General features: G+C 40.7%; 1 protein-coding gene across 1 annotated transcript in view; it reads left to right on the top strand.

Annotated features, from left to right (window-relative positions):
• CCDC175 (coiled-coil domain containing 175) overlaps positions 1–13,441 on the top strand; it is a 74,241-nt gene that overhangs the window by 42,920 nt on the left and 17,880 nt on the right. The window contains exons 14-15 of the mRNA XM_086320466.1: positions 4,614–4,752; positions 7,854–7,933. Of these exons, the coding sequence (XP_086176592.1) occupies positions 4,614–4,752; positions 7,854–7,933 (219 nt within the window). The remainder of the gene's footprint in view (positions 1–4,613; positions 4,753–7,853; positions 7,934–13,441) is intronic.

Genomic DNA, 13,441 nt, shown 5'->3' on the forward strand with positions numbered 1-13,441 from the left:
GTTTGAAGACAGGGAAAAAGGCCTGGCTACCCCAAAGAGGAGCTTTATTTGAAAGCAGCAGTGCCTTGCTGTAGCAAGGGAATAGGCAGTCCTTACATTTCAAAGTTTAGATCTTCCCCTGATCCAAGCCCACTCTCCGCCCTCCACCACGGCCACACACACTCTGCCATGTCCTGCAGAAACCCTCTGCAGATAACTGGTCCCAGAAAAAGTCAATTCTAGAAGCAGATAAATCTTTTGCATAAAAATACTATGAGAAAAACAGGTGAAGGGGGAATGAAACTTTCATAAAATCGTTCTGGAACGCTTGAAAACTATGATTCAACATTCATCTGTGAATTCAGAAAAAAACTTCATAGAGGTGCCAAGGAAGATTAGGAGTATGGAAATACAGGAACTCAGGGAAGAGACGTCAGAAGGGGATGGCCAGAAATAGCAAGAAGGGAAATGGAAACTGGCACAACTCAGGGAACAAACAAGGGAAAAAAAGCATTGCACAAACGTGTACAAAATTAGAAGGAACAGAAGGAAGAAGCCGCAAGGTGGAAGGCATTTCTCCATTGGTCCAGCATGTCTAGGTGCTCAGTATCCTTCTAAATCTTGAAAAACAGAAATTTATAAAAGAGAGGGGTGGGAAACAGATAAAGAGCTTTGTCCTTATGAAACATTCCATTAGGGTGGGGGGTGTCTGAAAATAAACAGTAGAACATGTGATATTTTCAATGGCAATAAATGCTATAGAGAAAATAAAAATAGGAAAGTAGACTAGGGTGAGTATATATAATGCAGTCTATGTGCCCTTTTAAACAGGGAGTCAGAGAAGGGCACAGCCCTGAAGGATATGAGGAAGTGTGATGTGCAGACATCTGGAGAAGGTGTCTCCAGGCAGAGGACATGCTGAGCCTGAAGGTTCTGAGACAAGAGTTTCTATTTGAGGGATGACAGGGAGGCAGCGTGGCTGCAGCAGAATGGGGGAGAGTGCCAGCCGGGTGGGGACTCATCTTCCAGAAGCAGATGCTGACATGGAGTTAGGAGTTCAAAGGTTTATTAGGGTGTAATGCCTATGAAAGAACTAGCCAGGGGCCACTATGTAGGCTGAAAACTCTCTCTAGGGAGCTCCAAAGCCAGGATTGTCCATAGGAAGAGGCCTGCCTTGGGCAGGAATGGCCTCACCCTGTACCATCTCCTTGCTCACACAATTAGTTGGAGGCCACTGAAGAGCTTGGTCTTGGCTAGATAGCCAAGGTCACTCTGAAGGAGCCAACCACCCTGGAGGCTGTCAGCTAGCCCCTTTCCTTGTCACAGGTCAGTGAATTCTTCCTTGAGGGGAGATCTAAAAGGGGCAACTCCAGGCCTGCCCCTCATTGTAGGTCCTCATGAATACACTGTCTTTTGCTCTGCATGGGCTGGGAAGCCATTGGAAAGTTCTGAGTGAAGATTATTTATTCTGAAATAATATGGCTTTCACTTAAATAGGATCGCTCTGGTTGCTATATTCAACAGAATTTAGGAAAGCAGTGGTGGATACAGGAAGACCAATTAGGAAGTGACATCAATATGCCAAGTAGCTTGACTTAGAATGGTAACTGAGGGGTGGTCAGAGGTAGTCATCATCTCAGATGATTTTTGAAACAGAGATGACAGAATTTACCCATCATACTTAATGCTAAACCAATGAGGACAGTCAGGAGTAAGACGACACCATTTGACATTGCATTCAAGCTTATACAATGAAATAAGGCAAAACAAGTAAATTAGAAGTGGAAGACTGCAGATAAGAAAATTTATGCAGGTAGTCTGTTTGCCAGGCTATGTGCCCCCTGCAGGGCTGTGTCCACCTGTGCCTCATTTACACAAAGACATGGACAGATGGCAGCCTGGATGCTACTATTATAAATCCCTTTTCCTTTTGAAAATCATCATCAATAACCCCAGGCACATTGGAATCCCATTTCTGCCTTTAGTTCAATTGGCATGAGGAGCCCAAAATTGAGAGGCAGTAACCTAAGATTTCTGAGAAGGCAATGGCACCCCACTCCAGTACTCTTTTGCCTGGAAAATCCCATGGATGGAGGAGCCTGGTGGGTTGCATTCCATGGGGTCGCTAAGAGTCGGACACGACTGAGCGACTTCACTTTCACTTTTCACTCTCATGCATTGGAGAAGGAAATGGCAACCCACTCCAGTGTTCTTGCCTGGAGAATCCCAGGGATGGGGGAGCCTGGTGGGCTGCCATCTATGGGGTCGCACAGAGTCGGACACAACTGAAGCGACTTAGCAGCAGCAGCAACAACAACCTCAGATTTTGGTTTATGAGAGTATTATTGTACCCTTGGTGGGATCATTCTCACCGGTAGTAAGACCTCTGGATGGACAGAGCCCAAATTCACAGGGAGGGAAAGCAAAATCAGTAGGTTTCATAGTGAGTCTTTCATCACTGGGCTACATATGCACATGGCTCAGGACACAGGGAAGCTGAGGGAGGTTTTGAATGATCTGAAGAAGCTGCCCACCTCCAAGAAGCTGAGCCAGCAGGCAAACACCCCCTTGCCTGAGCTGCAGCAGCACCTGGTACCCAGTCCTCTCTCCAAGCATAAAACAAAGAGCATGGTTTCTTGTTAGGGTGGTGCTGGCAGCCTAACCCTTGTGCAGGCATGGGAATGAATGAAAGTATGCACATACGTCCTTATGTGAGGAAGGCAGCCATTGTTAGGCCATTCTTTTTTTAGAGAACATAGTATAGGTAATACATGATTGAGTTTCTGAACAGTGCAGTCTGGAGAAATTTACTCCTGATTCTACATTGTAATAATATTATATTATGGTGTTTTATGTTGTTTTTGTCTGTGTTATTCATAAGGATTCTAATGACAATATGGAAGGGGACCTATCAGGCCATTAAATCACTGTATTATTGTAATTAGGGCAAGCAAGGTGCTCTATCAAAAAGAGGCCAAAATACAGTGAACATAAGCAAGATGTGCACTGAAGGGTTAACAGTCCTCTGCTTTTATTGGGAAATTGATTTTGGCTTAACTTTCTGGCTCCTTCCCCTGGTTACCTGATAAAGATGGATTCTCAGTGGTATTATCTGGCAACGTTGCTTGTGCAGAACAACACTTTATTGGTGTGCTGCATCCTGACCAGGAGAATAACTAATGGGAAACCAGAGCATTGGGCTTTCCTGGATTTGGTGCCTCTTTTAAAAGGGCATGTCCCTGGTATGGACCTGGAAGCTATGCCCAAGAGATGTTGGCTCCACTTTGAACATGAGGCTTCTAAGCCAGGGAGGACTTCACATCCACCCCTGTGGGACTCTTTCTCTTGGGCTGAGTTATCACCTCGGTGGGGTCAGTGGACATTAGCCTCAGGTTGGCTGTGTTGAAAGGGCACCTCCTGTTGGGGAGACAGGCCTGATGTTGCTGGCATTGAGGTTTCTTTTAAATTATGTGTATGTTCAACTTATGTAAAAATAAAAAATAAAAGTAAACTGGGTCAGTTGTGGCCTGTTTAAACCTTAAGAGTCTTAGTATCTAGTTAAGAACCCCTGACATGGTCATTACAGAAGAGAGATTTTTATTTCTCTTCCTGGTACAGGCTGAAGGGAGGGGGTTGAGGGCTGGAAAGGCAGCTCTGCCATCCTCAGCATGAGGCTAACATCTGTGGGTCCAAGTGTCCATTCTCATCCTCTTCCAGCAAGGGGAAAGAGGAAGGACCCAAGAGCCGTATACTTCTTCCTGTTTTAGGGGCAGGACCCAGAAATGGCATACCCCACTTCTGCTCACAGACTCACTGGTCACACCCACCTGGGAGGAAAGCTGAGAAATCACTCTCGTTGGCAGCCATCTGCTCAGCTAAAACTCAGGGGTCCTGACAGGACAGGAAAGTGGATGGTACATGTCAGTTGGCTGTTTTTACCTTAGTCATTAGTTTAAGTCTACCCTGACTTTCTAGGAGAGACTCAACTATATTCCATTTGAAACTAAATAAGACCTGAGTTTGAATAAGTAAGCATGCATGCTCATGTTTTGCTTTGGGCACTTTTAACCCATGTATTGTAGTATTATATCCATTTGTTTCTACCCCCTCCCCACTTCTTACTTACATCCACATTTCTTGGAGCTGGCATATATTTTTTTTACTGTGCTTGTGCTTAGTCACTCAGTTGTGTCTGACTCTTTGCGACTCCATGGATTGTAGCACCCCAGGCTTCTCTGTCCATGGGATTCCCCAGGCAAGAATACTGGAGTGGGTTGCCATGCCCTCCTCCAGGTTTCATAATGTATGATCAATCAAAAGAAAGTTTCTCAAATAGTTTTAGGGCACATATAAGGTAACAGCAATAGAACCATAGCAGTCAAGCTGTAGAACTGAAAGGATCTTTGGAGAGCCCAGCGAATTTATCTCCTAACATTATAGATTGCCAGAGAGTCAGTGAGTCAGCCAACAAATATTTATTAAATATCTAATGTGTGCCAGATATCTTTCTATGCAACTTAGGATAAGAAGTGTCCAAGACAGAAGTTTCCACATCAATGAACTTACCTTCTACTCTAGAATATTGTGTGAATTCTCCATAATCATACCTCACAATCAGCTTTTTGTCTTTCAAGCAAAGATTCGCTGAAGAAGCGCAAATTAGCAAAGAAAAGGAAGTTGAGTTAGACAAGTGTCTTCCACAGCTTCAGGTGGCAGAAGAGGAATTCACAGACAAAAACAGAAAATTTCAAAATCTCATTGAAACTGTTACAGGTAGATATGAAGTACTTAGTAATTGACTTCAAGCCCAGGTATGGATTTCACTGTCATCTGCTAACACAAGGTGGGCCATTCATCACAAGCCAATGGTGAAATTCTCTCAAGCTTTTTCCATCATCTTTAATTCTCCATTCTCTAGTTTTTGCCTCTTCTAGTTTCCTCTTCTCCACACCACAATCTTACTGTTAACACTTGTCAAAATTTTCTTCTTCTCTTTTAAACACTATTTAAAACTAAGAATTAGTAACAACTATATTATATAGTTTCTGTCTGTACTTGGTAAAGGTATAACCAATTTCTTTACCTTCTACCATGCAGAAAATTTTTTGTTCTACATAAGTTTACAAATTATATCTTTTTCCACCTATGACTTTAACCATTTATCAAGTAGGTACTCCTCAGATTTTTTTCGCTAATCTAACCCTAAGGCAGACAGAGATAGATACGAACTTGTCTCAGATCTGGGGGCTTCATACAGGATATGAAATGTGTCTGAAAGCATGTTTTGTGTTTTAGTTCTTGGCACAACCATGTGTGCATTTAATATAAAAAACAATTATTCTCCTCCAAAAGTTGACCATGGTCATCTAAACCTGAATGCAAAAGTTCAGATCTAGAACCATCCGAGAGGTGTGACTCTTGTCTTGAATCTGGGGAGTGAAGGGTCATTAGCCAAGAATTTAGGTTCTTAAGCAGGACAACTTCCAGCATTTCTATCTTCTAGATGATAGAAGAAATGCCATTGCAATCAGGAGGCCAGGGCCAAAATTACAGAAAGTACTGGAATGGGAGTAAAAAATGTGCACTGTGCTGGGACTGACCAGCTGGCAAAGATAACTATGGGGATAGCAATTAAAACGGTGTGTCAGAACAGGGCAGGCACATGGAAGCCCATACACTGCAATGTGAAACAGATATTCAAAGTGAATAGTGATAATTGTCACAGAGGGCAGATTTTTAAGAATATAAGAATAAGAATAAATGCCTAGGTAACTGGTCTGGTTCCCAGTCCTCAGTTGGTTTCCACTTTTGCCAGGTTTTCATTTGGTTAACCCAGTTAAGTTTCCTTCATCTTTTACCACTTTTAGCAAGACTTACAATGTGTATATATTCTGTTGCCAGGTATCTACTTCTCCAACTTCCCTCCATCCCTTCTTGCACTGGGTGGGGCATATAAGAAACACTATGAGTATAAAAGTAAGCAATAAATTGCAGTATACTGCAAGGACTGATTCTCAAGTCAAAACAAAGGGGTAAAACACCGAAGAAAGTAGAAGGGAAGGCAGGAGAAAAGAAGGAAAGGGGACAGAAGAGCAATGTGCTTCAGATAGTAGGAACTAAACTTTTTAGTCCCTTACTCATAAATAGGATTAGATAGTCAAAAATCACCAGACATATCAGGAAAAAACTCCAACATGAATGACAGAAACTAAAGCAGACAGAAAGAAAACTTGGTAGAAACATGGACAACACAAAGAACATAATATAGATTCTCAGGGAGTACATATTCTCTCTATATTATTATATATAATGCATATATATTCTCTATTTATTGCAGAGAATATATATTCTTTCTATTATAGAGAATATATCTTAAAGGTGTATTCTTAGAGAAATAAAATAAGATATTGCATTTATGAAAAAAGATGCTTAAAAGAACAGAGAACATGAAAGAGTAGAAATAAAAAATGTAACAACTAAAATTTTAGAATTCAATAAGAGGATTATAAAAAAGTTAAGAAGATTTCTCCAAAAATAGAAAAAAAAAACAAGGAGATAACAGGATAAAGTTTAAGGAAATTATAAAACTATTCTGAGGTATCAAATATCTAACTAACAGGAAAGACAGAGAAAAATGGAAAGTATAAATTTATCAATAAAATATTACAAAAATATTTCTCAGAATTGGACAATATGAATTTCCTGTTTCAAAGGGCCTATCAGATTCCCAGTACAATATATGAAAGAAAAGACACTAACTAAGCCACATCACTGGATTTCAGGAGGAGGAAAAAAAAAAAAGATTGTAAAGGCTTCTAGAGAGAAAAAGATTTTACACAAAAGATTAGATACCAGAATGGTTTCAGACTTCTTAGCATCAATATAACAGTAGAATTTAGAAGACATTGCCTTCAAAATTTTGAGAGAAAAAAAGTTCCTACATTAGATACCCATCCGAACTATCAGTCAACTAGAGATGTAGAATAGAGATATATTTAGATATATAAGACCTCATCTACTGTGTCTCAGGAAGCTACACAAAATTTGCTTCAACAAATAGAAGAAATAAATTAAGAGAAAGAAGAGGGTATGAGTTTCAAGAAGCAGGAGGTCTAACATGAGAGAGATGCCAGGGGAAGTCTCAGGAGGCCAGCTTTGCAGTAGGACTCAAGAAAAACGCACAGAAGACAGTGGGGGAGGGCAGAATGGAACTGATGAACTACCTAATGTGTTTGACCACATGGGAAGTAATTTTCAGAAAGATTTTACAATGCTATTATAGATTTTGGTGTGAATCAATGATATATATGTGGAAAACTAAGGATTATTTTTTAAAAAGGGAGGTAATTTTTAGCTCCAGGAAAAACAAACAAACAAAAACTATACAAGAAAAGAAATATAGTCATACTGTACCATTTGTCTCATCAGTGAATAAACTTTGCACTATCATAATGATCCAAACAGTTGGAATTCATTTGAACAAAATCTGTAATTAATGAGGAGGTTAGAGGAAGCAAACGTGGAGGCTGTGAGTGTTCACAGGAGATGTGACCATAGGAGTAAGTGTCTATGTCCTCAACTGTATCAGGAAGTAAGTAGGAAAAAATTTAAGAAAGAAAAGGAAAAAAATTTTATAAAGAAAAAATTTTTCAGAAAGAAAATTTTGAAGGAAGAGGAAAAAGTAAAAATGAGTTAAAAAATGGTTGATTCTGAAGAGTCAAACACAGGGGTGGAAACAGCACTGGGGAGCACCTGACTTCTGATTTGATCATAAGCCTTAAAATAGTATTCGGCTTTTAAAACCAGGCATATGTCTTATTTTCTTTTATTTAAATAACATTGTGAGTAGTTATTTTTTCTCTCTTTCTTTATAGCACAAAAAAATGAACAAAATTTACTGAATAATAATATTTCTCAATTTACAAGAGACTTTATACGATACATTAACAACACGGTAAAGTATAAATATATTCATTCTTTTTTCATTTCATCAGAATATTGGTATATATAGACAGTGGAACTTACCTAGTGCCACTAGAGTTTTCAAGAAAGTTGCATTGTTTAAACTTACCCTATTAAACCAATGTTTTGAAATTTTTAGTCACAGCATACACACATGTATATAGATACACATGTGTGTATATATATATGTGTGTATACATATATATATGTGTTCGGTTCAGTAGCTCAGTGGAGTCCGACTGTTTGTGATCCCATGGACTGCAGCACGCCAGGCGTGCCAATTCCCGAAGCCTGCTCAAACTCATGTCCATTGAGTTGGTGATGCCATCCAATGATCTCACCCTCTGTCATCCCCTTCTCCTCCTGCCTTCAATCTTTCCCAGCATCAGGGTCTTTTCCAATGAGTCAGTTCTTCACATCAGGTGGCCAAAGTATTGGAATTTCAGCTTCAGCATCCATCCTTCCAATGAATATTCAGGACTGATTTCCTTTAGGATTGACTTGTTTTGATCTCCTTGCAGTCCAAGGGACTCTCAAGAGTCTTATCCAACAGTTCAAAATCATCAATTCTTTGGCACTCAGCTTTCTTTATAGTCCAACTCTCACATCCGTACATGGCTACTGGAAAAACCATAGCTTTCACTAGATGGAACTTTGTTGGCAAAGTAATGTCTCCGCCTTTTAATATGCTGTCTAGGTTGGTCATAGCTTTTCTTACAAGGAGCAAATGTCCTTAAATTTCATGGCTGCAGTCACCATCTTCAGTGATTTTGGAGCCCCCCTAAAATTGAGTCTCTCACTATTTCCATTGTTTTCCCATCTATTTGCTATGAAGTGATAGGACCAGATGCCATGATCTTAGGTTTTTGAATGTTGAGTTTTAAGCCAACTTTTTCACTCTCCCCTTTCATTTTCATCAAGAGGTTCTTTAGTTCTTCTTCACTTTCTGCCATAAGGGTGGTGTCTTCTGCCTATCTGAGGTTATTGATATTTCTCCCAGCAATCTTGATTCCAGCTTGCTTCATCCAGCCCAGCATATCGCTTGATGCACTCTGCATATAAGTTAAATAAGCAGGGTGACAATGAACAGCCTTGACATACTCCTTTCCCAATTTGGAACCAGCCCCTTGTTCCATGTCCAGTTCTAACTACTGCTTCTTGACCTGCATACATGTTTCTCGGGAGGCATGTAAGGTGGTCTGATATTACCATCTCTTTAAGAAGTTTCCAGTTTGTTGTGATCCACACCAAGGTTTAGTGTAATCAATAGAGCAGAAGTAGATGTTTTTCTGGAACTCTCTTGCTTTTTCCATGATCCAGCGGATGTTGGCAATTTGATCTCTGGTCCTGCTGCCTTTTCTAAATCCAGCTTGAACATCTGAAAGTTCACGGTTCATGTACTGTTGAAGCCTGGCTTGGAGAATTTTGAGCATTACTTAGCTAGCATGTGAGATGAGTGCAATTGTGCAGTAGTTTGAGCATTCTTTGGCATTGCCTTTCTTAGGGATTGGAATGAAAACTGACCTTTTCCAGTCCTGTGGCCACTGCTGAGTTTTCCAAATTTGCTGGCATATTGAGTGCGGCACTTTCACAGCATCCTCTTTGAGGATTTGAAATAGCTCAACTGGAATTCCATCACTTCCACTAGCTTTGTTCATAGTGATGCTTCCTAAGGCCCACTTGACTTCGAATTCCAGGATGTCTGGCTCTAGGTGAGTGATCACACCATTGTGGTTATCTGGGTCATGAAGATCTGTTTTGTATAGGTCTTCTGTGTATTCTTGCCACCTCTTCTTAATATCTTCTGCTTCTGTTAGGTCCATACCATTTCTGTCCTTTATTGTGCCCATCTTTGCATGAAATGTTCCCTTGGTATCTCTAATTTTCTTGAAGAGATCTCTAGTCTTTCCCATTCTATTGTTTTCCTCTATTTTTTTGCATTGATTGCTAAGGAAGGCTTTCTTATCTCTCCTTGCTATTCTTTGGAACTTTGGATTCAAATGGATATATCTTTCCTTTTCTCCTTTGCCTTTCATTTTCTCTTCTTTTCTCAGCTATTTGTAAGGCTTCCTCAGACAACCATTTTGCCTTTTTGCATTTCTTTTTCTTGGGGATGGTCTTGATCACTGCCTCCTATACAATGTCATGAACCTCCATCCATAGTTCATCAGGCACTCTGTCTATCAGATCTAGACCCTTAAATCTATTTCTCACTTCCACTGTATAATCATAAGGGATTTGATTTAGGTCATACCTGAATGCTCTAGTGGTTTTCCCTACATTCTTCAATTTAAGTATGGATTTGGCAATAAGGAATTCATGATCTGAGCCACAGTCAACTCCCGGTCTTGTTTTTGCTGACTGTATTGAGCTTCTCCATCTTTGGCTGCAAAGAATATAATCATCTGATTTCAGTGTTGACCATCTGGTGATGTCCACGTGTAGAGTCTTCTCTTGTGTTGTTGGAAGCTAGTGTTTGCTATGACCAGTGTGTTCTCTTGGCCAAACTCTTTTAGCCTTTGCCCTCTTCATTTTGTACTGCAAGGCCAAATTTGCCTGTTACTCCAGGTATCTCTTGACTTCCTACTTTTGCATTCCAGTCCCCTATGATGAAAAGGACATCCTTTTTGGCAGTTAATTCTAGAAAGTCTTATAGGTCTTCAATGAACAGTTCAGCTTCAGCTTCTTCAGCATTACTGGTTGGGGCATAGACTTGGATTACTGTGATATTGAATGGTATGCCTTGGAAATAGACAGAGATCATTCTGTCATTTTTGAGAATGCACCCAAGTACTGCATTTCAGACTTTTTTATTGACTATGATGGCTACTCCATTTCTTCTAAGGGATTCTTGCCCACAGTATTAGATACAATGGTCATCTGAATTAAATTCACCCATTCAAGTCCATTTTAATTCAGTTCAGTTCAGTCCAGTCACTCAGTCATGTCCGTCTCTTTGCGACCCCTTGGACTGCAGCATGCCAGGCTTCCCTGTCCATCACCAACTCCAGGAGCCTGCTCAAACTCATGTCCATTGAGTTGGTGATGCCATCCAACCATCTCATCCTCCGTCATCCCCTTCTCCTCCTGCCTTCAATCTTTCCCAGCATCAGGGTCTTTTCCAACGAGCCAGTTCACTGATTCCTAAAATGTTGATCTTCACTCTTGCCATCTCCTATTTGACCACTTCCAATTTACCTTGATTCATGGACCTAACATTCTAGGTTCCTATGCAATATTGTTCTTTAAAACTTTGGACTTTACTGCCATCACCAGTTACATCCACAACTGGGCATTGTTTTCACTTTGGCTCCATCTCTTCATTCTTTCTGGAGTTATTTCTCTACTCTTCTACAGTAGCATATTGGACACCTACCGACCTGGGGAGTTCATCTTTCAGTGTCATATCTTTTTGCCTTTTCATACTGTTCATGGGGTTGTCAGAACAAGAATACTGAAGTGGCATGCCATTGCCTTCTCCGGTGGACCACGTTTTGTCAGTACTCTCCACCATGACCCATCCATCTTGGGTGGCCCTACACGGCATGACTCATAGTTTCATTGAGTTAGACAAGGCTGTGGTCCATGTGATCAGTTTGATTAGCTTTCTGTGATTCTGTCTATCCTCTGAAGGATAAGGATAAGAGGCTTCCTGATGGGAGAGACTGACTGTGGGGGAAACTGGGTCTTATTCTGATGGGTGGGGCCATGCTCAGTACAAATTTAATTCAATTTTCTGTTGATGGACGGGAGTGTGTTCCCTCCCTGTTGTTTGATCTGAAACCAAACAATGGCAGGGGTAGTGAAGATAATGGAGACATCCTTCAAAAGGTCCTGTGCACACACTGCCACACTCAGTGCCCCCGACCCTGAAGCAGGCCATCACCTACCCACGCCTCTGCTGGAGACATATATATATACATATATATATATGTATGTGGATGGAGGAGCCTGGTGGGCTGCAGTCCATGGGGTCGCAAAGAGTCGGACACGACTGAGCGACTTCACTTTCACTTTTCATTTTCCTGCATTGGAGAAGGAAACGGCAACCCACTCCAGTGTTCTTGCCTGGAGAATCCCAGGAACGGGGGAGGCTGGTGGGCTGCCATCTATGGGGTTGCACAGAGTCAGATATGACTGAAGTGACTTAGCAGCAGCAGCAGCATACATATATACACGTGTGTGTGTGTATGTGTAGAGGGAGAGAGATCAGCTTTAGAAGAGATTAACGTGTAACCTGTTACCACTGAAAAATCACTCACTGGGGGAGGGTTCATTTTCCTTACTTAAAAGGTGCCATGCATGCTAAATTGCAATAGTTGTGTCTGACAATTTTGTGACCCAAGGACTGTAGCCCGCCAGGCTCCTCTGTCCATGGAGATTCTCCAGAAAGAATACTGGAGTGGGTTGCCATGCCCTTCTCCAGGGGATCTTCCTGACCCAAGGATTGAACCCACAGCTCCTGTGCCTCCTGCATTGCAGGCATATTTTTTGTCACTGAGCACCTGGGAAGCCCTATTTAAAAAGTAGAGATTGGATTATGCTTTGTAAGCTTCTTTTCATATCTGTTATTTTGGTAAATTCCTATGAAGACAAGGATAATGGGCAAAGGTTGTAGGGGTTAGGAGAGTGAATGAAACAGGAGCAGGTAAATGGATGTTTACTACCTTCTAACATTTTATAATGAATAGTTAGTGATAAACATATGTATGTGCAGTTGATTAAACATAAAATGTATTCTTTGATATCAAAAGTAACTTTTAATGTGTTATTGAAATAGAAAAATATGAAGGGGAAAATTACAAGTGTACTATATATATGAGCTTCTCCATCGGCTCAGCAGTAAAGAATCTGCTTGCCAATGCAGGAGACACAGGAGATTCGGGTTCAGTCCCTGGGTTGGGAAGATCCCCTGCAGAAGGAAATGGCAACCTACTCCAGTATATCGTGTGGGAAATTCCATGGACAGAGGAGCCTGGTGGGCTACAGTCAATGGGATTGCAAAAAAGTCAGACACCACTTAGTGACTAAACAACCAGCAGAACAACATATTATATATATAATTCTATTTTCCTAATAGGATGCTGCTAGGGGCAATTATACAATATACAAAGATTATGTGATTTATAACAGTATAATAATTTAAAACTGACTAGAGAATTCAGAAAAATCCATCAAGTAATATTCTTTGAGAAATAGCAAATATCAAATCCTCCCTGAAAAAACCTCAATAAATTCTACTCCCTTCCTCCTCATTTTGCCAGGCAATTGTTTATATATCAAGATATATTCTATTTTGTGAAGTTGTCTCAATAGCTTGACTTTAGCTCTGAACTTGGGATCCGTAGACTTGCTTCCCAGAGTCCATTAGCTTTGGAGTTAAAAGTTTTTCAAGGGAAGATGTTCATAGCCTCTGCTGATGGTCATGGAATTACAGTCGGCCCTTTAGCAATATGGGTTTGAATTGCATGTGTCCATATCTTTGTGAATTATTTTTTTC

The sequence above is a fragment of the Bos grunniens genome, chromosome 10 (assembly GCF_055505025.1).
Source record: "Bos grunniens cultivar Pamir isolate PY7600 chromosome 10, Bosgru_T2T1.0, whole genome shotgun sequence".
NCBI lineage: Eukaryota > Metazoa > Chordata > Mammalia > Artiodactyla > Bovidae > Bos > Bos grunniens.